Source organism: Phyllobates terribilis, unplaced genomic scaffold (genome assembly GCF_046119375.1).
Source record: "Phyllobates terribilis strain yellow unplaced genomic scaffold, ASM4611937v1 Scaffold_14__1_contigs__length_39327217, whole genome shotgun sequence".
Taxonomy (NCBI): Eukaryota; Metazoa; Chordata; class Amphibia; order Anura; family Dendrobatidae; genus Phyllobates; species Phyllobates terribilis.
The window spans coordinates 35619502-35645467 of record NW_027362774.1 but is presented as its reverse complement, the minus strand read 5'-3'; the positions used below and the strand labels follow the sequence as shown (position 1 = coordinate 35645467).

Below are 25966 nucleotides of genomic sequence, written 5' to 3'. Positions count from 1 at the left end.
TCGTGCACAATGAATGAGGATCGGTAGTGAGGGGACGCGGGATCCATCATGCACAATGAATGAGGCGCAGCAAGCGAGGGGATGTGGGACCCATCATGCACAATGAATGAGGCGCAGCAAGCGAGGGGGCGCGGGACCCATCATGCACAATGAATGAGGCGCAGCAAGCGAGGGGATGCGGGATCTATTGTGCACAATGAATGAAGCGCAGCAGCGAAGGGACGCGGGATCTATTGTGCACAATGAATGAAGCGCAGCAGCGAAGGGACGCGGGATCTATTGTGCACAATGAATGAAGCGCAGCAGCGAAGAGACGCGGGATCCATCGTGCTCAATGAATGAGGTGCGGTAGTGAAGGGACGCGGGATCCATCGTGCACAATGAATGAGGATCGGTAGTGAGGGGACGCGGTATCCATCATGCACAATGAATGAGGCGCAGCAGTGAGGGGACGCGGGATTCATCGTGCACAATGAATGAGGTGCGGTAGTGAATGGACGTGGGACCCATCGCGCACAATGAATGATCGGTAGTGAGGGGACGCGGGACCTATCGTGCACAATGAATGATCGGTAGTGAGGGGACGCGGGACCCATCGTGCACAATGAATGAGGTGCGGTAGTGAAGGGACGTGGGACCCATCGTGCACAATGAATGAGGTGCGGTAGTGAAGGGACGTGGGACCCATCGTGCACAATGAATGAGGATTGGTAGTGAGGGGACTCGGGATCCATCATGCACAATGAATGAGGCGCAGCAAGCGAGGGGACGTGGGACCCATCATGCACAATGAATGAGGCGCAGCAAGCGAGGGGGCGCGGGATCTATCGTGCACAATGAATGAGGCGCAGCAAGCGAGGGGACGCGGGACCCATCATGCACAATGAATGAGGCGCAGCAAGCGAGGGGACGCGGGATCCATCGTGCACAATGAATGAGGATCGGTAGTGAGGGGACGCGGGATCCATCATGCACAATGAATGAGGCGCAGCAGTGAGGGGACGCGGGATTCATCGTGCACAATGAATGAGGTGCGGCAGTGAAGGGACGTGGGACCCATCGTGCACAATGAACGAGGTGCGGTATTGAAGGGACGTGGGACCCATTGTGCACAATGAATGATCGGTAGTGAGGGGACGCGGGACCCATCATGCACAATGAATGAGGCGCAGCAGTGAGGGGACGCGGGATTCATCGTGCACAATGAATGAGGCGCAGCAGTGAGGGGACGCGGGACCCATCGTGCACAATGAATGAGGCGCAGCAGTGAGGAGACGCGGGACCCATCGTGCACAATGAATGAGGTGCGGCAGTGAGGGGACGCGGGATCCATCGTGCACAATGAATGAGGCGCAGCAGTGAGGAGACGTGGGACCCATCGTGCACAATGAATGAGGTGCGGCAGAGAGGGGACGCGGGACCCATCGTGCACAATGAATGAGGTGCGGCAGTGAGGGGACGCGGGATACATCGTGCACAATGAATGAGGCGCAGCAGTGAGGAGACGCGGGACCCATCGTGCACAATGAATGAGGCGCAGCAGTGAGGAGACGCGGGACCCATCGTGCACAATGAATGAGGTGCGGCAGTGAGGAGACGCGGGACCCATCGTGGACAATGAATGAGGTGCGGCAGTGAGGGGACGCGGGACCCATCGTGCACAATGAATGAGGCGCAGCAGTGAGGAGACGCGGGACCCATCGTGCACAATGAATGAGGTGCGGCAGTGAGGGGACGCGGGATCCATCGTGCACAATGAATGAGGCGCAGCAGTGAGGAGACGCGGGATCCATCGTGCACAATGAATGAGGTGCGGCAGAGAGGGGACGCGGGACCCATCGTGCACAATGAATGAGGCGCAGCAGTGAGGAGACGCGGGATCCATCGTGCACAATGAATGAGGCGCAGCAGTGAGGAGACGCGGGACCCATCGTGCACAATGAATGAGGCGCAGCAGTGAGGAGACGCGGGACCCATCGTGCACAATGAATGAGGTGCGGCAGTGAGGGGACGCGGGATCCATCGTGCACAATGAATGAGGCGCAGCAGTGAGGAGACGCGGGACCCATCGTGCACAATGAATGAGGTGCGGCAGAGAGGGGACGCGGGACCCATCGTGCACAATGAATGAGGTGCGGCAGTGAGGGGACGCGGGATCCATCGTGCACAATGAATGAGGCGCAGCAGTGAGGGGACGCGGGACCCATCGTGCACAATGAATGAGGCGCAGCAGTGAGGAGACGCGGGACCCATCGTGCACAATGAATGAGGTGCGGCAGTGAGGGGACGCGGGACCCATCGTGCACAATGAATGAGGTGCGGCAGAGAGGGGACGCGGGACCCATCGTGCACAACGAATGAGGTGCAGCAGTGTGGAGAAGCGGGACCCATCATGCACAATGAATGAGGTGCGGCAGCGAGGGGACGCGGGACCCATCGTGCACAATGAATGAGGCGCAGCAGAGAGGGGACGCGGGACCCATCGTGCACAATGAATGAGGTGCGGCAGCGAGGGGACGCAGGACCCATCGCGCACAATGAATTAGGCGGAGCAGTGAGGGGACGCGGGACCCATCGTGCACAATGAATGAGGCGCAGCAGTGAGGAGACGCGGGACCCATCGTGCACAATGAATGAGGTGCGGTAGTGAGGGGACGCGGGACCCATCGCGCACAATGAATGAGGCGCAGCAGTGAGGGGACACGGGACCCATCGTGCACAATGAATGAGGTGCGGAAGTGAGGGGATGCGGGACCCATCGCGCACAATGAATGAGGCGCAGCAGCGAGGGGACGTGGGATCCATCGCGCACAATGAATGAGGCGCAGCAGCGAGGGGACTCGGGATCCATCGTGCACAATGAATGAGGCACAGCAGCGAGGGGACACGGGATCCATCATGCGAAAGATCCCCGCAAGCTTCACCCCCAATCTGACATAACCAAGAGAGCGTGTCACTGACCCCCAGCCAAAGCCCTCATGAACCGATGTGACCGGGGACTGCGCCAGAGGAAGATAAACACGACCAACAGGTGCGGCACCACGAGCAGTGCAGGGCGGCACAACGTACCATGTTCCATGGCACTGCACCGAGATGGCAGCATTAAAGCAACCAAAAGTCACTGCAGGGAAGGAGCCAAAAACACCAAAGCGTTACTACTATGGTAAAGCATCAATATCTGACCCCACTGTGATGTGTGCCGTCCTATAGTGTCACTCCTGATAAGGTGATGTGTGCCGTCCTATAGTGTCACTCCTGGGCCGCTGATGTGTGCCGTCCTATAGTGTCACTCCTGAGCCGGCGATGTGTGTCCTCCTATAGTGTCACTCCTGAGCCGGTGATGTGTGTCCTCCTATAGTGTCACTCCTGAGCCGGCGATGTGTGCCCTCCTATAGTGTCACTCCTGAGCCGGCGATGTGTGCCCTCCTATAGTGTCACTCCTGAGCCGGCGATGTGTGTCCTCCTATAGTGTCACTCCTGAGCCGGCGATGTGTGCCCTCCTATAGTGTCACTCCTGAGCCGGCGATGTGTGCCCTCCTATAGTGTCACTCCTGAGCCGGCGATGTGTGCCGTCCTATAGTGTCACTCCTGAGCCGGCGATGTGTGCCGTCCTATAGTGTCACTCCTGAGCCGGCGATGTGTGCCGTCCTATAGTGTCACTCCTGAGCCGGCGATGTGTGCCGTCCTATAGTGTCACTCCTGGGCCGCTGATGTGTGCCGTCCTATAGTGTCACTCCTGGGCCGCTGATGTGTGCCGTCCTATAGTGTCACTCCTGGGCCGGCGATGTGTGTCCTCCTATAGTGTCACTCCTGAGCCGGCGATGTGTGTCCTCCTATAGTGTCACTCCTGAGCCGGCGATGTGTGTCCTCCTATAGTGTCACTCCTGAGCCGGCGATGTGTGTCCTCCTATAGTGTCACTCCTGAGCCGGCGATGTGTGCCGTCCTATAGTGTCACTCCTGAGCCGGCGATGTGTGTCCTCCTATAGTGTCACTCCTGAGCCGGCGATGTGTGCCGTCCTATAGTGTCACTCCTGAGCCGGCGATGTGTGTCCTCCTATAGTGTCACTCCTGAGCCGGCGATGTGTGTCCTCCTATAGTGTCACTCCTGAGCCGGCGATGTGTGTCCTCCTATAGTGTCACTCCTGAGCCGGCGATGTGTGCCGTCCTATAGTGTCACTCCTGAGCCGGCGATGTGTGCCGTCCTATAGTGTCAATCCTGGGCCGCTGATGTGTGCCGTCCTATAGTGTCACTCCTGGGCCGCTGATGTGTGCCGTCCTATAGTGTCACTCCTGAGCCGGCGATGTGTGTCCTCCTATAGTGTCACTCCTGAGCCGGCGATGTGTGTCCTCCTATAGTGTCACTCCTGAGCCGGCGATGTGTGTCCTCCTATAGTGTCACTCCTGAGCCGGCGATGTGTGCCGTCCTATAGTGTCACTCCTGAGCCGGCGATGTGTGTCCTCCTATAGTGTCACTCCTGAGCCGGCGATGTGTGCCGTCCTATAGTGTCACTCCTGAGCCGGCGATGTGTGTCCTCCTATAGTGTCACTCCTGAGCCGGCGATGTGTGCCCTCCTATAGTGTCACTCCTGAGCCGGCGATGTGTGTCCTCCTATAGTGTCACTCCTGAGCCGGCGATGTGTGTCCTCCTATAGTGTCACTCCTGAGCCGGCGATGTGTGTCCTCCTATAGTGTCACTCCTGAGCCGGCGATGTGTGTCCTCCTATAGTGTCACTCCTGAGCCGGCGATGTGTGCCGTCCTATAGTGTCACTCCTGAGCCGGTGATGTGTGCCGTCCTATAGTGTCACTCCTGAGCCGGCGATGTGTGCCGTCCTATAGTGTCACTCCTGGGCCGGGGATGTGTGAATGTCCCCCCGCATCGTCCCCCTCCAATCCCCGATGGTAATGTTGTCCCCGGTAACGCCTCCACCTTGTACCATCTCCCTCACCCTCCTTCCGTCCCCCTACCCGGTAATTTCTCCCTCGCCATCATCAGTAAGGTCCCTTTATCCTCCCCCAAGTAACATTCCCCTCCTCCCGACACCCCCTGTAATGTTCTTGTCCCTCCTCCCGAACCTTTCCCCGCAATGTCCCCCGGTAATATCCCCATCGCCCTTCTCCCATTCCCCCGGCAACGTTGTCCCCTGCTCCCTTTCCCCACCCTGGTAATGTCGTCCCCTGCTCCCTTTCCCCACCCTGGTAATGTCGTCCCCTCACCATACTCCTGACCCCCCCGGTGATGTTGTCCCCCTCAACCTATTCCGTTACGCCCGGTATTGTCCCCCCTCACCCCTGGTAATGTTGTCGCCCCCATCACCCTCCTCCCGCCCCCTCCCCCATCCGGTAATGTCCCCCTCCTCAGTCACCTCTCCTGGTTATGTCTCCCTCCAGACCTCCGCAATGTTCCCCTCCGCCCTCCTCAGTCACCCCTTCATCTCCTCCTGCCCCCCTCCCCTCGGTAATGTCTGCCTCACCCTCCTCCTGTCCCCCAGTGAGGTCCCCCTCGCCCTCCTCAGACACCCCTCCTCCCCGGTAACGTCCCCCTCGCCCTCCTCAGACACCCCTCCTCCCCGGTAACGTCCCCCTCGCCCTCCTCCTGTCCCCCAGTGATGTCCCCCTCGCCCTCCTCAGACACCCCTCCTCCCCGGTAACGTCCCCCTCGCCCTCCTCAGACACCCCTCCTCCCCGGTAACGTCCCCCTCGCCCTCCTCCTGTCCCCCAGTGATGTCCCCCTCGCCCTCCTCAGACACCCCTCCTCCCCGGTAATGTCCCCCTCGCCCTCCTCAGTCTTCCCCTGGTAAAGTCCTCCTCCCGGTTACATCCCCCTTCAGTAATGTCCCCCTCGCCCTCCTCAGTCTTCCCCTGGTAAAGTCCTCCTCCCGGTTACATCCCCCTTCAGTAATGTCCCCCTCACCCTCCGCCTGTCCCTCGGTTATGTCCCCCCTCCTCCGGTCCGCCCTCCATCCCTCTCCCCCGGGTGTTTAGGTGACTATGGAGAGGTCTGACCCGCTCCTCAGGGCCCGACCTCCAGGTCCAGGCCCACGTGTGATCCGGAGTCCCGGGCCTTGATGAGGCTGCAGAAATGAGGCCGGGCCTAGCGCCACCGCCCCGGATCACAGGCCGGGCAGTGTGAGAAGCCGCGAGGGCTCCCAGGCTGCTTTCTGGCCGCGGACAGCCGGTCTCGTACCTGTGCGCCCGGGGAGGCCATGCTGGACACTTTCAATGAGTGAGGCCGCTCATGCCGCTTCCCCCGTCGCCGCCATCTTCTCTCAGCGCGCCTACCCAGCACCGCCACAGTGCGCAGGCGCGGCCACGCCCTCCTCCTACCCACCACCTCAGGCAGGGCGGAACCTAGCATGCGACCAGGGAAGGGCGGAGTCTAACAGAGGGAAACGGCTCTGAAGGGAAAGTGACTGATAATAGTGTGTGAACGGACGGAACAGGGGGGAAAGAAAGAGACCAAACCGAGGGGAAAGAAAAAGACCAAACCGAGGGGAAAGAAAGAGACCGAACCGAGAGAACCGGGGGGAAAGAGACCAAACCGAGAGAACCGGGGGGAAAGAGACCAAACCGAGAGAACCGGGGGAAAAGAGACCAAACCGAGGGGAAAGAAAAAGACCAAACCGAGGGGAAAGAAAGAGACCAAACCGAGGGGAAAGAAAGAGACCAAACCGAGAGAACCGGGGGGAAAGAGACCAAACCGAGGGGAAAGAAAAAGACCAAACCGAGAGAACCGGGGGGAAAGAGACCAAACCGAGGGGAAAGAAAAAGACCAAACCGAGGGGAAAGAAAGAGACCAAACCGAGAGAACCGGGGGGAAAGAGACCAAACCGAGGGGAAAGAAAAAGACCAAACCGAGGGGAAAGAAAGAGACCAAACCGAGAGAACCGGGGGGAAAGAGACCAAACCGAGAGAACCGGGGGAAAAGAGACCAAACCGAGAGAACCGGGGGAAAAGAGACCAAACCGAGGGGAAAGAAAAAGACCAAACCGAGGGGAAAGAAAGAGACCAAACCGAGAGAACCGGGGGGAAAGAGACCAAACCGAGGGGAAAGAAAAAGACCAAACCGAGGGGAAAGAAAGAGACCAAACCGAGAGAACCGGGGGGAAAGAGACCAAACCGAGAGAACCGGGGGAAAAGAGACCAAACCGAGAGAACCGGGGGAAAAGAGACCAAACCGAGGGGAAAGAGACCAAACCGAGAGAACCGAGGGGAAAGGGACCAAACCGAGAGAACCGGGGGGGAAAGAGACCAAACCGAGGGGAAAGAAAGAGACCAAACCGAGGGGAAAGAAAGAGACCAAACCGAGGGGAAAGAAAGAGACCAAACCGAGGGGAAAGAAAGAGACCAAACCGAGGGGAAAGAAAGAGACCAAACCGAGGGGAAAGAAACCAAACCGAGAGAACCGGGGGGAAAGAGACCAAACCGAGAGAACCGGGGGGAAAGAGACCAAACCGAGAGAACCGAGGGGAAAGGGACCAAACCGAGAGAACCGGGGGGGAAAGAGACCAAACCGAGGGGAAAGAAAGAGACCAAACCGAGGGGAAAGAAAGAGACCAAACCGAGGGGAAAGAAACCAAACCGAGAGAACCGGGGGGAAAGAGACCAAACCGAGAGAACCGGGGGGAAAGAGACCAAACCGAGAGAACCGGGGGGAAAGAGACCAAACCGAGAGAACCGGGGGAAAAGAGACCAAACCGAGGGGAAAGAGACCAAACCGAGAGAACCGAGGGGAAAGGGACCAAACCGAGAGAACCGGGGGGGAAAGAGACCAAACCGAGGGGAAAGAAAGAGACCAAACCGAGGGGAAAGAAAGAGACCAAACCGAGGGGAAAGAAAGAGACCAAACCGAGGGGAAAGAAACCAAACCGAGAGAACCGGGGGGAAAGAGACCAAACCGAGAGAACCGAGGGGAAAGAGACCAAACCGAGAGAACCGGGGGGAAAGGGACCAAACCGAGAGAACCGGGGGGAAAGGGACCAAACCGAGAGAACCGGGGGGAAAGGGACCAAACCGAGAGAACCGGGGGGAAAGGGACCAAACCGAGAGAACCGGGGGGGAAAGGGACCAAACCGAGAGAACCGGGGGGGAAAGGGACCAAACCGAGAGAACCGGGGGGGAAAGAGACCAAACCGAGAGAACCGGGGGGGAAAGAGACCAAACCGAGAGAACCGGGGGGGAAAGAGACCAAACCGAGAGAACCGGGGGGGAAAGAGACCAAACCGAGAGAACCGGGGGGAAAGGGACCAAACTGAGAGAACCGGGGGGGAAAGAGACCAAACCGAGAGAACCGAGGGGAAAGAAAGAGACCAAACCGAGGGGAAAGAGACCAAACCAAGAGAACCGGGGGGAAAGACCAAACCGAGGGGAAAGAGACCAAACCGAGGGGAAAGAGACCAAACCGAGGGGAAAGAGACCAAACCGAGAGAACCGAGGGGAAAGAGACCAAACCGAGGGGAAAGAGACCAAACTGAGAGAACCGAGGGGAAAGAAAGAGACCAAACCGAGGGGAAAGAAAGAGACCAAACTGAGGGGAAAGAAAGAGACCAAACTGAGGGGAAAGAAAGAGACCAAACCGAGGGGAAAGAAAGAGACCAAACTGAGGGGAAAGAGACCAAACCGAGAGAACCGGGGGGAAAGAGACCAAACCGAGGGGAAAGAGACCAAACCGAGAGAACCGAGGGGAAAGAGACCAAACCGAGAGAACCGAGGGGAAAGAGACCAAACCGAGGGGAAAGAGACCAAACCGAGAGAACCGGGGGGAAAGAGACCAAACCGGGGGGAAAGAGACCACACCGAGAGAACCGGGGGGAAAGAGACCAAACCGAGAGAACCGGGGGGAAAGAGACCAAACCGAGGGGAAAGAGACCAAACCGAGAGAACCGAGGGGAAAGAGACCAAACCGAGGGGAAAGAGACAGAACCGAGAGAACCGAGGGGAAAGAGACAGAACCGGGGGGAAAGAGACAGAACCGAGAGAACCGAGGGGAAAGAGACAGAACCGGGGGGAAAGAGACAGAACCGAGAGAACCGAGGGGAAAGAGACAGAACCGGGGGGAAAGAGACAGAACCGAGGGGAAAGAGACAACCGAGGGGAAAGAGACAGAACCGAGAGAACCGGGGGGGAAAGAGACCAAACCGAGAGAACCGAGGGGAAAGAAAGAGACCAAACCGAGGGGAAAGAGACCAAACCAAGAGAACCGGGGGGAAAGAGACCAAACCGAGGGGAAAGAGACCAAACCGAGGGGAAAGAGACCAAACCGAGGGGAAAGAGACCAAACCGAGAGAACCGAGGGGAAAGAGACCAAACCGAGAGAACCGGGGGGAAAGAGACCAAACCGAGAGAACCGAGGGGAAAGAGACCAAACCGAGAGAACCGGGGGGAAAGAGACCAAACCGAGAGAACCGAGGGGAAAGAGACCAAACCGAGAGAACCGAGGGGAAAGAGACCAAACCGAGAGAACCGGGGGGAAAGAGACCAAACCGAGAGAACCGGGGGGAAAGAGACCAAACCGAGGGGAAAGAGACCAAACCGAGAGAACCGAGGGGAAAGAAAGAGACCAAACTGAGGGGAAAGAAAGAGACCAAACCGAGGGGAAAGAAAGAGACCAAACCGAGGGGAAAGAAAGAGACCAAACCGAGGGGAAAGAAAGAGACCAAACCGAGGGGAAAGAAAGAGACCAAACCGAGGGGAAAGAAAGAGACCAAACCGAGAGAACCGGGGGGAAAGAGACCAAACCGAGGGGAAAGAGACCAAACCGAGAGAACCGAGGGGAAAGAGACCAAACCGAGAGAACCGAGGGGAAAGAGACAGAACCGAGAGAACCGAGGGGAAAGAGACAGAACCGGGGGGAAAGAGACAGAACCGAGAGAACCGAGGGGAAAGAGACAGAACCGGGGGGAAAGAGACAGAACCGAGAGAACCGAGGGGAAAGAGACAGAACCGGGGGGAAAGAGACAGAACCGGGGGGAAAGAGACAGAACCGGGGGGAAAGAGACAGAACCGAGGGGAAAGAGACAGAACCGAGAGAACCGAGGGGAAAGGGACCAAACCGAGAGAACCGAGGGGAAAGGGACCAAACCGAGAGAACCGAGGGGAAAGGGACCAAACCGAGAGAACCGAGGGGAAAGGGACCAAACCGAGAGAACCGGGGGGGAAAGAGACCAAACCGAGAGAACCGGGGGGGAAAGAGACCAAACCGAGAGAACCGGGGGGGGAAAGAGACCAAACCGAGAGAACCGAGGGGAAGGAGACGAGCCCGAGAGAACCGAGGGGAAGGAGACGAGCCCGAGAGAACCGAGGGGAAGGAGACGAGCCCGAGAGAACCGAGGGGAAAGAGACCAAACCGAGGGGAAAGAGACCAAACCGAGGGGAAAGAGACCAAACCGAGGGGAAAGAGACCAAACCGAGGGGAAAGAGACCAAACCGAGGGGAAAGGGACCAAACCGAGAGAACCGAGGGGAAAGAGACCAAACCGAGAGAACCGAGGGGAAAGAGACCAAACCGAGAGAACCGAGGGGAAAGAGACCAAACCCGAGAGAACCGGGGGGAAAGGGACCAAACCGAGGGGAAAGAGACCAAACCCGAGAGAACCGAGGGGAAAGGGACGAGCCCGAGAGAACCGAGGGGAAAGAGACCAAATCGAGGGGAAAGAGACCAAACCGAGAGAACCGAGGGGAAAGAGACCAAACCGAGGGGAAAGAGACCAAACCGAGGGGAAAGAGACCAAACCGAGGGGAAAGAGACCAAACCGAGAGAACCGGGGGGAAAGGGACCAAACCGAGGGGAAAGGGACGAGCCCGAGAGAACCGGGGGGAAAGGGACGAGCCCGAGAGAACCGGGGGGAAAGGGACGAGCCCGAGAGAACCGGGGGGAAAGGGACGAGCCCGAGAGAACCGGGGGGAAAGGGACGAGCCCGAGAGAGCCGGGGGGAAAGGGACGAGCCCGAGAGAGCCGGGGGGAAAGGGACGAGCCCGAGAGAGCCGGGGGGAAAGGGACGAGCCCGAGAGAGCCGGGGGGAAAGGGACGAGCCCGAGAGAGCCGGGGGGAAAGGGACGAGCCCGAGAGAGCCGGGGGGAAAGGGACGAGCCCGAGAGAGCCGGGGGGAAAGGGACGAGCCCGAGAGAGCCGGGGGGAAAGGGACGAGCCCGAGAGAGCCGGGGGGAAAGGGACGAGCCCAAGGGGAAAGGGACGAGCCCGAGAGAACCGAGGGGAAAGGGACGAGCCCGAGAGAACCGAGGGGAAAGGGACGAGCCCGAGAGAGACGAGTCCGAGAGAACCGAGGGGAAAGCGACGAAACTGAGAGAAAAAACATGGAACTGAGTAGAAAGTGAAGGGAGAGAACTGAAGGAAAAGAGATAGACCTGAGGGGAAAAAGATGAAACCGAGGCGAAAGACTAAACAAGGAGAAAGACACGGAAGCGAAGGGGAAAAAATAACTTAGGGAAAGAAACAATGGAGGAAAAAGAGATGGAAAACAGAGGGGAAAAAGAAGGAATTGAGGGGAAAGAGACAAAACTGAGGGGAAAAAGAAGGAATTGAGGGGAAAGACAAAACTGAGGGGAAAAAGATAGAACCAGGGTAAACAGACAAAACTGAGAGGAAAGAGACAGATCCGAGTTAAAAGTGAAGAGAAAGAGACGGAACCGAATGGGAAACCACATCAGCAGAAAAGAGACAGAGAATTGAGGGGAAAGAGATGAAACAAAGGAGAAAGACAGCACCAAGGGGAAAATACATAACTGAGTTGACAGAAATTAAAGAGAAGGGAAAGAAACAACTGAGGGAAAAGAGGCAGAACCGAGAGGAAAGAGACAAAACAAAGGAGAAAGATGGAACCGAGCGCGAAGAGTCGGAGAACTGAGAGGAAGAGATGAAAGCAACGGGAAAGAAACAATGGAGGGTTAGGAGACGGAAAAGAGGAGAAAGAAACAGAAAACCGAGGGGAAAGAAACTGAGAACTGAGGGGATAGAGACTAAACTCGGGAAAGAGATGGAAAAACAGAGGGTAAAAGGGACAGACCCTATGTGATAGAGATGGAGAACTGAGGGGAAAGAAATAGAGAACCGAGAGGCAAGAGACAGAACTGAGTTGAAAGAGATGAAAGTGAAGGGAAAGAAACAACTGGCGGGAAAAAGACAGAGAACAGGGGAAAGAGATAAATCTGAGGGGAAAGAGACAGTTGCATGGAAAAAGATGGAACTATAGGGAAATAGACAGAACCGAGGGAAAGAGAAAAAATTGAGAGGGGAAAGATGAAACGGACGAGAAAGAGACTGAACCAAGGGGAAAGACAAAACTGAGAGGGGAAAGATGAAACTGAGGGGAAAGACACAGAGCAGAGGGCAAAGAGACAGAACGGACAGATCAACAGGAAAGAGACAGAAAACTGAGGGGGAAGAAACGGAACCAAGGGGAAAAGAGACAGATCAACGGGAAAGAGACAGATCTGAGGAGAAAGATGAAACAGAGGAGAAAGACAGCACCGAGGGGAAAAAAACATCTGAGTGGTCAGAAATTAAAGGGAAAGAAACAACTGAGGGAAAAGAGGCGGAACCGAGAGGAAAGAGACGAAACAAAGGAGAAAGATGGAACCGAGGGTGAGGAGTCAGAGAACCGAGTGGAAGAGATGAAAGTGAACGGAAAGAAACAATGGAGGGTTAAGAGATGGAAAAGAGGAGAAAGAAACAGAAAACCGAGGAGAAAAGAGACTAAACTCGGGAAAGAGATGGAAAAACAGGGTAAAGGGACAGACCCTAAGTGAAAGAGACGGAGAACTGAGGGAAAAGAAATGGAGAACAGAGTGGGAAGAGACAGAACTGAGTTGAAAGAGATGAAAGAAATAACTGTCGGGAAAAAGACAGAGAACAGGGGAAAGAGACAGAGTTGTAGGGAAAAAGACAGAACAGAGGGAAAGAAAACTGAGGGGGGGGGGGGCGATGAAACTGAGGAGAAAGAGACTGAACCGAGGGCAAAGACACAGAACAGAGGGCGAAGAGACAGAACAGACAGATCAATGGGAAAGAGACAGAAAACTGAGGGGGAAGAAACGGAACCAAGGGGAAAAGAGACAGAACCGAGTTGAAAAGAGACAGAACCGAGGGGAAAGAATGAATTGAGGAGAAAAAAGACAGATCAACGAGACAGAGATCTGAGGGGAAAAAGATGAAATGGGAAAGAGATCAAACCAAGGAGAAAGATGGAACTGAGGGGAAAAAAAATGGAGAACTAGGAGGAAAGAGATGAAAGTCAAAGGAAAGAAAGAACGAAGGGGAAAGAAACAGAACTGAAGGGCAAGAGTAAACTCAGAGAAAAGAGACAGGGAACCGAGGGGGAAAGAGACAGAAAACTGGGGGAAAGGGACTGAGAACCAAGGGGAAAAAAAAAAAACGGAGAATCGAGGGGGAAAAAGACAAATGATGGGAAAGAGCTGGAGAACTGAGGATAAAGATGAAACTGAAGTGGAACTGAGGGGAAAGAGACTGAAGACCAATGGGGAAAGAGACGTAGGACCAAAAGGGGAAAGAGTTCAAGAACTGAGCAGAAAGATGATAATTAGGTGATAGAGACAAAACCAAAGGGAACGAGAATGAACTGAGGAGAGACGGAACCAAGGTGATAGAGATGGAGAATTGAGGGTAAGAGAATGAAACTGAGGGGAAAGCGATGGAGAACCAGGGGAAACAGATGGGGAACCTAAGAGAAAGGGAACAGAGGGGAATGAGACTAACGGAGGAGAGCGAGACAGAACTGAGGGGAAAGAGATGGAACTGAAGAGGAAGAGACAGAGCTGAGGGGAAAGAGACAGAACTGAAGAGGAAGAGACAGAGCTGAGGGGAAAGAGACAGAACTGAAGAGGAAGAGACGGAACTGAGGTAAAGACATGGAATCCAGGGGAATGAGGCGGAATCAAGAGGAAAGAGATGGAGAACTGAGGAGAAAGACGGGGAACCGGAGGGAAAGAGACAGAACTGAGAGGAAGTAGACGTAACCAAGGGAAAGCACGGGAAAGAGAACTGACAGGAAAGAGACTGAACTGAGGGTGGAAGAAAATAAACTTGAAGAGAAGAGACACCTTAAGAGAAAAAAAAAAACCCTGAGAGGAAAGGGACAGTAGATCTTCCCATAAAAACTGTATTAACCTTTGGATCTTGGATATCGCCAGGATGGGCTGACACAGTATGGGGGCTCCCAACGCTGGATTCAAACCTTAAACGGTATCTACAATTTAACTTTTTTCAGTATTTGGTATGCGCTGAAACACACTGCAGCCCCGGCTCCTGAGACCCCACTGATCGTCCGAATTTTCAGAAGTGTGTTGCTCCGGGGGATAGAAGCGATCAGTGTACACAGAGCGCTGTACCGTGCATTAGTGCACTGGAGTGATGATCTGCACTCCAGTCTTTACCCATCATGGCCACTTTGACAGGATGCCCCCATCCTTCACCAAGACGCAGTCATGTTGGAACAGGAAAGAGCATGTCCCAAGCTTTCAGCAAAGCAGGGTAATTGTTTGGAAATTAGGAGCTGAACCCTTAACACAATCCCAGGCTACCACCACTCTTCCACCATATTTTACTGTTGGCTCTATGCAGTCCCATAGGCATCATTCTACGGGTACCAGCCAAACCTAGATTCCTCAGACTTTCAGATAGGGGCAATCCATCAGTCCAAAAAACATTATGTGCAGTATACCACTGCAGCTGATGCTCGGCATTCTCCATGCTGATCTTAGGCCATTGTGCAGTTACTTGACCATAAAAAAAACATTTGTGAAGCTTCAGGCACTCACGCTGATGTTACGTCCAGTTTGAAGCTCTTTAGTGAGCGATGCAAGACAAGAAAGCCGATTTTTACACTTTATTCACTGGATGGACACTTTATGAGTGTAATCACTATTTTGCTGGTGGAGTCGATGTGTACACATGTATAGCGACATCTACTCCCACAAGACTACCAACCCCGAAGCCATCGATAAGTTCCTGTCAGGTATCACTAATCATCTTGATCCTGCAGGCGTGTCAGGAATTCTGTTGCCTTCTACAGTTTGACCACTAGTAGCCGCTATTGTTCACTTTAATAATTATGCTGCAGTTTCACTCCTTACCACTGGAGGCTGCTGTTGTGTTCTACAATTGCCCTTTTCCTAGATGGCGGATTCTAAATCTATGGAATCCATCTGGTTTCCTGTTTGGTTCCTACTTAAAGCCACATGGATCTCTCACTCATTGCTTGAGTATTGTGTCTAGCTGTTAGCTTAGCTTCAGTCTCCAGCTCCTGAACATTCTTACCTAGTCTGTTCAATTTATCTACGGATTGTTTCCTACAACTCCTTGCTATCTCCAAGAACTTCTATTATTATTATTATTATTAATTATTATAGCGCCATTTATTCCATAGCACTTTACATGTGAAAAAGGGGTATACATACAAGAACAATTACAATATTACCGCTTGCTGTTCCGGCTTGTGCTCCTTTGGCTACTGGTTTTCAGCAGTACTATGCTAGTATCGTAACAAGGCGCAGGGGCCATAGACGTCCCTCTGACGGTGGACAAATTGCTCTCGGATGCTAAATGCTTAGGATCAACAAGATCCTGGGCAGGGACGGTCTTCCTGTGGAGCGCTATGTAACGCTGGGAGACCTAAACTGTCCAGACCTGTTAGAACTGTACGAGGAGATGGTGATGGAGGGCAGAATGCCTCCGTCTTTGAGTGAAAGAATGGTCACGATCCTGTACAAGCAAAAGGGAGAGGGGTGCGACCTGAAGAATTGGCGTCCCATCACTCTTCTGAACGTAGACAAGATCCTGGCCAAAGCAATGGCGACAAGATTGAAGACTGTCATAGGACTGATTATCCACCCGACCAGACTTACGGCTTTCCTGGACATTGAATCGGAGACAGCCTCGCTCTTGTGTTGGAAATGGTAGAGTACATCAGGGCCCACTGTACACACACAGCCCTGGTCAGTTTGGATCAGGAAAAGGTCTTTGTACAGGTTTCCCATGAGTTCATGGGCAAGGCGCCGCACAGGTTAGGTTTGGATAGCATGTTTTGATCTTATGTTTGACTAATTTATTTTGACATTCACAGTACGGTGTTGGTTAACGGCTAGAAGACTAGCCCCTTTCCGGTCCTCTCTGGGATCAGACAGGGCTGCGCTCTTTCACCTCTTCTTTTTGTTTGCATGGTATTCTCAGAGGCTATCCGGCAAAATGGAGTGATCAGAGGAATCACTGCACCGGGACCGGAATGACACGAGGTCAAGTGCTTGCTTTACATGGACGATGTGACCGTTTTCTGCTCTTACCAAAGCTTAGTCGATGCCCTCATCCACACATGCGCGACCTTCGGAAAAGCTTCAGGGGCTAAGGTCAAGTGCAGGAAGTCGGAAGCCATATTCTTTGGAGACTGGCAACTGGCCTCCTGCACCCTCTTCCCATTCAACATCCAGCCCGAGTCTGGTTCATGAAGGAAGGAGCAGCCCTCAAGTTTTGGGAACAATGCGCGGCAAAGGTAAACCAGAGATTTGGACTATGGAACGTGAGACCCCTCACTCGTGAGGGAAAGGTGCTGGTCCTGCATATCGAGGTACTGCCCGTGCTGGAGTACATGGTGCAGGCCTGGCCTCCCCCATGTCACCGTGTCCATGGCCATTACCAGGACAGTGTTTCGCTTTGTCTGGGGTTCCAAGATAAACAGAGTGAAGTGAATAGTCATGTTCAAGAAGCCACACATGGGCGGGAATGGCGTCCTGAATATCCCCACCCACCTGTGGACCTCCTTAGTCTGCGACTGCATTCCTCCGCCTCTGCGAGTGAAGAGAGTCTCTGCGGGCAGGTCCAGGTCTTGCTTCTTCATGCTTTCTCTTTGGAGGAGCCTCGGCTGGGAAAAGTGGGACAGCTTCTACCCTTACAACTGGAAGACACCCTTGTTCTACGGAGAGGTCCCGTTTGTGGGGGGGGGGGGGGGGGGGGGGTTTCTGGGGGGGGGGGGAGAACACCACCTGGAGTCCAATTTGTGGAAGCCACAGACTCCACAAACTCTTCAGAGCCAAGGACGAAGAGGAGAACATTCCAGGACTCCACGCCAACATGTCGATATCCGCGTTGACTAATGTGTCGAACAGTTTGATCAGCGGTCACAAGGATGGCGATACGGGGTGGGCTGCCCATCTGGTCATTCATGCATGCACGGAACTTGTGCATGACCAACTACTGCCCAATATGGCCCTTCATAGAAGAAACATCTCTGCATGTTTTTTGGGATTGCCGTTTTGCACAGCACCTGTTGGTTGCCCTGGAGGACAACCTGAGGAACTCTGTCCCCAAAGCAAGCCTATCATACCATTCAGTCCTTTACGGACTTTTCCCTTTGAAGCAATCCAGGATACTTTATGAACTGTTTTAAGGACGTTTTTTTTTTTTGGGGGGGGGGGACGCCAGGAACCAGTTCATCCTGAGGAGGGAGGGAGAGCATGTTCAACTGGGACTGCGGCAGGCTGATCCACAGCCTGCTCAGATACTACTTCATTTGGAGGGTCCGGAGGGCGAGGAGTCAACCCCTTTTCCTCCCTCTCTCTCCACTATTTGTCTGTGCATTTCCCCTCCCGATCGTCTCCTTCCCTCTACCCTTCCCTTATGGCTACAGTTCGTTGTACTTTATTGCTTGACTTGTTGGTTTTTTTTGTAGTAAAGGAGTTTGATGTATAGGGCATTACTTATCCTGTATGGATCCTGGAGTTACATGCTGTATTTTATGCTCCAGGAAACCTCTAGACTGTAGCATTAAGAATTCTGCTTTTACCATCGGATGCTTCAGCCCTTCTGCTTATAGGAATCTGCAGAGCAGTTGCTATTCAAGCAATTCCCAATTACAACCTCCACATTACTTTTGCAAAAAAAAAACAGGACGACAGCACATTTTTATGTTTCAGTGTTTTTTATGACTGCCATAAAATATCTAAAAGTGAACAAACAACATCAGACTATAAAAAGCCAGTGTGGAAGATCAGTAAAATGAGGACCTACAAATACAGCCAGGAAGAAAGTACACCCGGGGCGATAACAAGGGGGATTTTACCTGTACGACCCCAAAGTCCCCAGTGCAAGAGGCTACACTAAGCTATGACGTCCCACCTGGAAACCAGACGGGTTGTGACAGCTAGGACCCCCGGCGATCACTAGTACAAAGGGGAAGCGGCAACTGTAAAGTGACAACTTTGGATTTTTCACTATTTGCTGAAATGCGACCCACATTACCGGGCGCAAAAATGATTTCATTGTGGGCTATGTCCGTCTAGGTCATCACCGCCCGGATTCACCTTCTCTTTTAAAATGTGGCATTTTTAGATATTAAAAAAAAAAAAAAAGTGCTCCCTTGAGGGGTATGGACTTCAGAGGACAATTTTTCTTCCTTTTTGTACTTCATATATGTATAAAAATTAACTCTCTGAAGGTTTTACATGCACTTTGCAATTCTACCCATTTAATAAGGTTGCAACAACCCCTTTAAGTGACATTCATTGTAAAGTCCTACTGGAGGTCACAGCTAATGGTCTACCCCCTAAATGTGATATAGGCTGTGGTCCGGGCCTAGAGGAACAGCTCACGATACCCAACACGTATGTTCTTTTCTGAAAAGTAGGCACAACTAACGACACAATGGAACAGCAACAAGAAGGTAAAGACTGGAAATCCTTCATCTTCCCGATACTAAAGGACCAACAATCCATACTCCAGGCCATGTTTACAGATAGAAATGTTATCGTTTATGTGCAATAACTTTACTAGAAACCTTCATTATGTCCTTGGATGAACCGGGTCCCATCAGTAAAGGCGGCTACGTTCTGCTTCGGGTGGAGCCGACCTACAGGTTGGTGTCACGTGCAGTTTTTGGAGGTCTTATCAGACAATCCTAGGAGTGGATACGACAGGAGATTTGTGCGTCTTCATCACTCTACACATCGCTCCTTCCTTTTGGATCCACGCTTGTGTTGGCAATAAACCTGCACGTGTTATTATTCCAGCCCTTAGGGGGGTTATTCTCTTTTACCCGGCGAGTCCCATGTGCCGGCACAGGACGTATCCTAGGGGGACCCGACCGTCTACTTTAGCCGTGGCTTTGAAAAGCAGCAATGATGGAGAAGCCTGCGTCCGGAGCCAGCTGGGTGCGGTACTCGGTGTCACGTTTGGGCAGACGATCATCGACCCCTGTCTGCCGGTCTCTTTGTTTTCGTTTTCTTAGCTTTGTCGTAGCTCCGGTTTTTCAGCACACACACGCAGGCGGACACCCCAGCCACTGTCTTCGGCAGGTCCGTTCCTTTCACCCACTTCTTCCTTTCTTTATCATATATTTGTACAGTTCTGGAGAAAGCCGTGTTCTCCCAGCTGTAGCCCCCCAGGATATAAATCTTATTGTCTAGAACGGCTGCCCCGGACTCACTGTTGGGCTGAAGCAGTGGAGCGACCCGCGTCCACTGATCGCACTGGGGGCTGTAGCACTCCACCGCCAGAATGTCAAACCGCTCCATAGACTCCAGGTTGTCATCGCTGCCCCCTATAGCATATATACTGTCATCTAGCGTGCACATACTGTGCCAGCCACGGGCAACGGTCATGGGTCTCCTCTCCTCCCAGGCGTCAGCTCGCGGGTCGTAGCACAGCAGGTTCTTCCTGTAGGGGCCAATCTGGTAATCGTGTCCTCCAGAGATGTAGACATAGTCCTTGTGTACGGACCCAGCGTGTCCATATGTGAATCTGAAATATAGAAGCAGCGTCATTGTACATTTAGAAATTATCTGCGTATCATGAGCCCGAACCATAGATCCCCCATACACATGATGTGAAACATGAATTCTTTTGTTCTCTTGAGATAAGTCGCTGTCGAGGGGTCTGCGAGAGGAGTGGGTGGGGAGGGGGTGGGGGGGGGGGGGAGAAGAAAGGGTCTGCCAGAAAGGGGTGGGGGACCGAAGAAGGGTCTGCCAGAAAGGGGTGGGGGACCGAAGAAGGGTCTGCCAGGAAGGGGTGGGGGACCGAAGAAGGGTCTGCCAGAAAGGGGTGGGGGACCGAAGAAGGGTCTGCCAGAAAGGGGTGGGGGACCGAAGAAGGGTCTGCCAGAAAGGGGTGGGGGACCGAAGAAGGGTCTGCCAGAAAGGGATGGGGGACCGAAGAAGGGTCTGCCAGAAAGGGATGGGGGACCGAAGAAGGGTCCGCCAGAAAGGGGTGGGGGACCGAAGAAGGGTCCGCCAGAAAGGGGTGGGGGACCGAAGAAGGGTCCGCCAGAAAGGGATGGGGGACCGAAGAAGGGTCCGCCAGAAAGGGATGGGGGACCGAAGAAGGGTCCGCCAGAAAGGGATGGGGGACCGAAGAAGGGTCCGTCAGAAAGGGATGGGGGACCGAAGAAGGGTCCGCCAGAAAGGGATGGGGGACCGAAGAAGGGTCCGCCAGAAAGGGATGGGGGACCGAAGAAGGGTCCGCCAGAAAGGGATGGGGGACCGAAGAAGGGTCCGCCAGAAAGGGGTGGGGGACCGAAGAAGGGTCTGCCAGAAAGGGATGGGGGACCGAAGAAGGGTCTGCCAGAAAGGGGTGGGGGACCGAAGAAGGGTCTGCCAGAAAGGGGTGGGGGACCGAAGAAGGGTCTGCCAGAAAGGGATGGGGGACCGAAGAAGGGTCTGCCAGAAAGGGGTGGGGGACGGAAGAATCGTCTGCCAGGAGGGAGGGGTAGGGTCTGCCAGAGGTGGGGGGGGCGCGGAAGAATCTGTAGGCTATGGCAGCTATTCCTCCTAGTGCCCCTCTTCACGTGCTGTAGACTGGGCTCAATTGGGCTTGTATGTGGTTTTAATAGAGAAAAAGGAATAAGCTGCTGCCAGATACCCCTGTCCTCCTCCAGACTCCTCCGTCCTCCTCCTCCAGACACCTTTGACTTTGGTTTATCTCCTGTAAGCACAAATGATTGGACTTGTGGAAATCCATATAACTGCCTTTATTGTACTATAGATGTGCAGTTATATACGTTGCCGTCTTGCCGTTGGTAACATTGTATTTGTTTCCATCAGCTAAGTGGCTACAGACGGGGGTCCTGACTGTCCTGCCCCTCAGCTGGCAATGCAGTTACTAGTAAAGCCCCGCAGTGGCACAATGTCTCCACGATGACAGTGACTTGCAGGTTGCTATTCTGGAACCCAGAGATAAACGTGAAGGAATCAGAAGTTGCGGTATTTAGCCAATGGAAGATTATCTCGACAGAAACAACTGTACCAAACCCTCAGCTGTAAGAGGTATGACAGTCATGGCAAAATTTTTGAGAATGACACAAATTTTGTTTTTCACATTTTGCCTCTTCAGTGTTTTCACTCTTTTAGTCGGACAATTAAAACATTTCATACGTTCAGTCCCTGTACTTCCTGCAGAATGTCAGTCTGTCCTTGATGTTTTCTTGGAGAGAAGTAGCTGATTTGCTTCCCTACCTCACAGAAGATGTTGGCACCTGCCTGCTGCCGTTCTTGAGCAAGCTCAGCACTGGGGCTGAACCAATCCGGTAGCTGAATCCTCTTAAGGAGGCGTCCCGGCACTTGCTGGACTATTTTGGGCACTATTTTTCTTTCAAGTTCTTGATGATCTGATAAATGGTTGATTTAGGAGCAATCTTACAAGCAGCAATGTCCTTACCTGTAAAGCTCTTTTGATGCAAAGCAATGGTGACGTCACACGTTTCGTTGGAGGTAACTACGGTTAATAGAAGACAAGGATTTCAGCACCTGCTAACTTTAAAAGCCACCAGTCCACCATGACAGAGCGACATCAGCTGCCTTGTCCTGGTTACAACTTTCTCCTGAGCTAATGAATAGATCACTGGAATGATGGAACAGGTCATTTTGTGGCAGAAGTGAAAATCAGTGGAAAGGAGGATTTTGTGAATAATTCTTTTGCCGTGAAAATTTAACAATTTTCAATTCTTCTGATCTCTTCTAGATCTAGAGTTAATGCAAATTTCCACTATGAAAACTGAAGTGTGAAACCCAAAATGTCTGTCCATCTCAAAACTTTTGGCCACGACTGGCAGGTATAGGCACAATGAATCTTTTTGCAGAGTTTTTTTTTTTTTTTTTGAGCAAAAACCTGATCAAAAACTGAAAGGTTTTGAAGAGTTTTGAGGAGGATTTGGGAGAGTTTTTGCTCCAAAAGTTCTTCAATAAAACTCAAGTGTGAACAAACCCTTGGATCAAGAAGATTTTTAGGCTTTTTAATGTAAACAGCAATCAGAGATCTTGAAAAAGTGCAAAGAAATGATCACCTCGGCAGCTCGGACATGTAGCTCCAGAGATCGAGCTGCGGGCAGTAGACTTCCACTGAGGACAGGGCGCCATTTTCATTCCTTCCACCGACTGCGACGAGTTTATCAGTCACGGCACCTAAATAGAAATCCACGCGGTGCTGATTCATGGAGGCCACCTGCGAACGGCAAACGTGACATTCAGGGTTTCCATTTTTTTCTAAAGGCTTATTCTCGTTTCAGACATCCATGGTGGGGAGACTAAAATATCAGCGTCCAAGCGGCACCCACAGGAAGTCTACGGGAACCGCCGAGCGCCGACCTGTGGCGTTTCCGTCCGTGGTACTTTTGACGCTGATATTACGTTACCACCATTAGAGCTTTTCCTTCTGTAACAAATGCACCATTTTACTTCAAAAGGCGCAGCTATATCTACGCGAGGTGTCTCACCTGAATCCACAGACTCCAGCGGGGATCGTACCTGTAGAGCAGGTTGGATGCAGCATCCCCGCCATTGTCCCGGGAGAAGCTTCCTCCGGCCACATAGATAAAGTTGCCCAGAGCGGTGACGCAGTGGTGACTCCTCCTCGCGGGGAGCTGCGTCTCCGACATCCACTGCTCCTTCTGAATGTCCAAACTGTAGACGTCGTCGCTCAGCTCCAGGCAGTGTTCAGAAACCTCTCCACCCACGAAGAGGAGGCGCTCCGACCCCATACGGAGAGTGCTCCGAACGTTCTGCAGCAGGGGCTGTGCCGCCACGTTGCTGTGGTAGTAGATGGCTTCCTCCACCAGGCTCTCACAGTTGGACTCTTTGGGGAGCAGAGAAGATACGGCGGGCTTCACCCGGTGCAGAAGTTCGCTCTTTGAGATGAGCTGGAAGCGGATGTTCTGCAGAAGCTGATAGGCCTGAGCCTCCCGCTGCGGAGAGTGAGTCGCCCACTGGAGCGCGGACTGCAGCAGGTCGTGCTCGCTGCCGTGCTGCACCTGGCCGCTCATCAGATACAGGCAGAGCTTCTGCAGAGGGATGTCCTGCAGGAAGGCGCTGGTGAAGCAGAGGGCGCTGTAGCTGCGCAGGATGAACGAGTCGATGAAGCAGCCCAGCCGCTCCAGGCTGTAGATGGAGGCCAGCTCCTGCAGGTACAGATAGTTCTCCTCATTCACCTCACTCTCCAGGTACTCGCAGCAGAAGTCCACCACTTTCCAGATCTGCAGAAGGTGAGCCGTTTCCAGGACGTAATCAATGTTCCCTCCGTCCAGCATCAGGTCACCGGTGTACAGGAAGTCCACCGCGGCTTTGAGGCCGATGAAGGACGCGCCGACCAGCTCCACCTCCGTCTGGTGCGCCTCTTTCATTCCTATGGTGAACATGGAGTTGAAGTAGTCGCTGCAGGCGGACAGGTAGTTCCTGTGGGCCGGCACTCGCTGATCATCGGCCACCAGTACCACATCACAGAAATGGCCCTTCTGCCTCTGCTCACTGAGCCTATGGAGGACGAGGCAGGAGAGGTCGCTCCACCGGTACAACTGCGGAGAAAGAGGAGGCGTTACTGGCTGCAGGGGGCGCTGCATCACTCCATCTTACAGGCGGTCTCTACCATACTAAGAGACATCTGCTGCACCATCACTGCGGACTGGGGGGCTCCCACCGTCTCAGACATTTATGACAGAACGACATGCAAGTCCGCCTGCTCGTGAGGCATCTGGAGGTGGAGGGGGGGGCAGAGGCGTCGTCATCTGGAGGTGGAGGGGGGGGCAGAGGCGTCGTCATCTGGAGGTGGAGGGGGGGGCAGAGGCGTCGTCATCTGGAGGTGGAGGGGGGGCAGAGGCGTCGTCATCTGGAGGTGGAGGGGGGGGCAGAGGCGTCGTCATCTGGAGGTGGAGGGGGGGGCAGAGGCGTCGTCATCTGGAGGTGGAGGGGGGGGCAGAGGCGTCGTCATCTGGAGGTGGAGGGGGGGGCAGAGGCGTCGTCATCTGGAGGTGGAGGGGGGGGCAGAGGCGTCGTCATCTGGAGGTGGAGGGGGGGGCAGAGGCGTCGTCATCTGGAGGTGGAGGGGGGGGCAGAGGCGTCGTCATCTGGAGGTGGAGGGGGGGGCAGAGGCGTCGTCATCTGGAGGTGGAGGGGGGGGCAGAGGCGTCGTCATCTGGAGGTGGAGGGGGGGGCAGAGGCGTCGTCATCTGGAGGTGGAGGGGGGGCAGAGGCGTCGTCATCTGGAGGTGGAGGGGGGGGCAGAGGCGTCGTCATCTGGAGGTGGAGGGGGGGGCAGAGGCGTCGTCATCTGGAGGTGGAGGGGGGGGCAGAGGCGTCGTCATCTGGAGGTGGAGGGGGGGGCAGAGGCGTCGTCATCTGGAGGTGGAGGGGGGGCAGAGGCGTCGTCATCTGGAGGTGGAGGGGGGGGCAGAGGCGTCGTCATCTGGAGGTGGAGGGGGGGGGCAGAGGCGTCGTCATCTGGAGGTGGAGGGGGGGCAGAGGCGTCGTCATCTGGAGGTGGAGGGGGGGCAGAGGCGTCGTCATCTGGAGGTGGAGGGGGGGCAGAGGCGTCGTCATCTGGAGGTGGAGGGGGGGCAGAGGCGTCGTCATCTGGAGGTGGAGGGGGGGCAGAGGCGTCGTCATCTGGAGGTGGAGGGGGGGCAGAGGCGTCGTCATCTGGAGGTGGAGGGGGGGCAGAGGCGTCGTCATCTGGAGGTGGAGGGGGGGCAGAGGCGTCGTCATCTGGAGGTGGAGGGGGGGGCAGAGGCGTCGTCATCTGGAGGTGGAGGGGGGGGCAGAGGCGTCGTCATCTGGAGGTGGAGGGGGGGGCAGAGGCGTCGTCATCTGGAGGTGGAGGGGGGGGCAGAGGCGTCATCTGGAGGTGGAGGGGGGGGCAGAGGCGTCATCTGGAGGTGGAGGGGGGGGCAGAGGCGTCATCTGGAGGTGGAGGGGGGGGCAGAGGCGTCATCTGGAGGTGGAGGGGGGGGGGCAGAGGCGTCATCTGGAGGTGGAGGGGGGGGCAGAGGCGTCATCTGGAGGTGGAGGGGGGGGCAGAGGCGTCATCTGGAGGTGGAGGGGGGGGGCAGAGGCGTCATCTGGAGGTGGAGGGGGGGGGCAGAGGCGTCATCTGGAGGTGGAGGGGGGGGCAGAGGCGTCATCTGGAGGTGGAGGGGGGGGCAGAGACGTCATCTGGAGGTGGAGGGGGGGGCAGAGGCGTCATCTGGAGGTGGAGGGGGGGGCAGAGGCGTCATCTGGAGGTGGAGGGGGGGGCAGAGGCGTCCTCTGGAGGGGGGGGGCAGAGGCGTCCTCTGGAGGGGGGGGGCAGAGGCGTCCTCTGGAGGTGGAGGGGGGGGGCAGAGGCGTCCTCTGGAGGTGGAGGTGGGGGGCAGAGGCGTCCTCTGGAGGTGGAGGGGGGGGCAGAGGCGTCATCTGGAGGTGGAGGGGGGGCAGAGGCGTCATCTGGAGGTGGAGGGGGGGGCAGAGGCGTCATCTGGAGGTGGAGGGGGGGGCAGAGGCGTCATCTGGAGGTGGAGGGGGGGCAGAGGCGTCATCTGGAGGTGGAGGGGGGGGCAGAGGCGTCATCTGGAGGTGGAGGGGGGGGCAGAGGCGTCATCTGGAGGTGGAGGGGGGAGGCAGAGGCGTCATCTGGAGGTGGAGGGGGGGCAGAGGCGTCATCTGGAGGTGGAGGGGGGGGCAGAGGCGTCATCTGGAGGTGGAGGGGGG

The 25966-nt window shown here is 54.9% G+C and overlaps 2 protein-coding genes across 2 annotated transcripts in view; both read right to left on the bottom strand.

The window, feature by feature from the left end:
- The window catches only part of USP10 (ubiquitin specific peptidase 10), a 32679-nt gene extending 26336 nt beyond the window's left edge, over positions 1–6343 (bottom strand). The window contains exon 1 of the mRNA XM_073659908.1: positions 6187–6343. Coding sequence (XP_073516009.1) covers positions 6187–6207 — 21 coding nt within the window. The 5' untranslated portion in view covers positions 6208–6343. The remainder of the gene's footprint in view (positions 1–6186) is intronic.
- An 11581-nt stretch (positions 6344–17924) lies between these two features.
- On the bottom strand, positions 17925–23844 carry KLHL36 (kelch like family member 36). The gene is made up of 3 exons (XM_073659636.1): positions 22726–23844; positions 22297–22454; positions 17925–19760 (listed from the first exon to the last, which is right to left on the bottom strand). Exons 1-3 carry the CDS (start codon positions 23842–23844, stop codon positions 19205–19207), a joined length of 1833 nt encoding a protein of 610 aa, XP_073515737.1. The 3' UTR covers positions 17925–19204.
- Between the last annotated feature and the right edge of the window lie 2122 nt (positions 23845–25966).

What these genes read in the sequence shown, in the direction of transcription:
- KLHL36 (XM_073659636.1), bottom strand. Translation starts at nt 23,844, where the DNA reads ATGCAGCGCCCCCTGCAGCCAGTAACGCCTCCTCTTTCTCCGCAGTTG. An exon ending in GCTGGAGTCTGTGGATTCAG is followed by an intron (nt 22,455 to 22,725) that starts GTGAGACACCTC and finishes TGCCGTTCGCAG; the next exon opens with GTGGCCTCCATGAATCAGCA. An exon ending in TACATGTCCGAGCTGCCGAG is followed by an intron (nt 19,761 to 22,296) that starts GTGATCATTTCT and finishes TCTATATTTCAG; the next exon opens with ATTCACATATGGACACGCTG.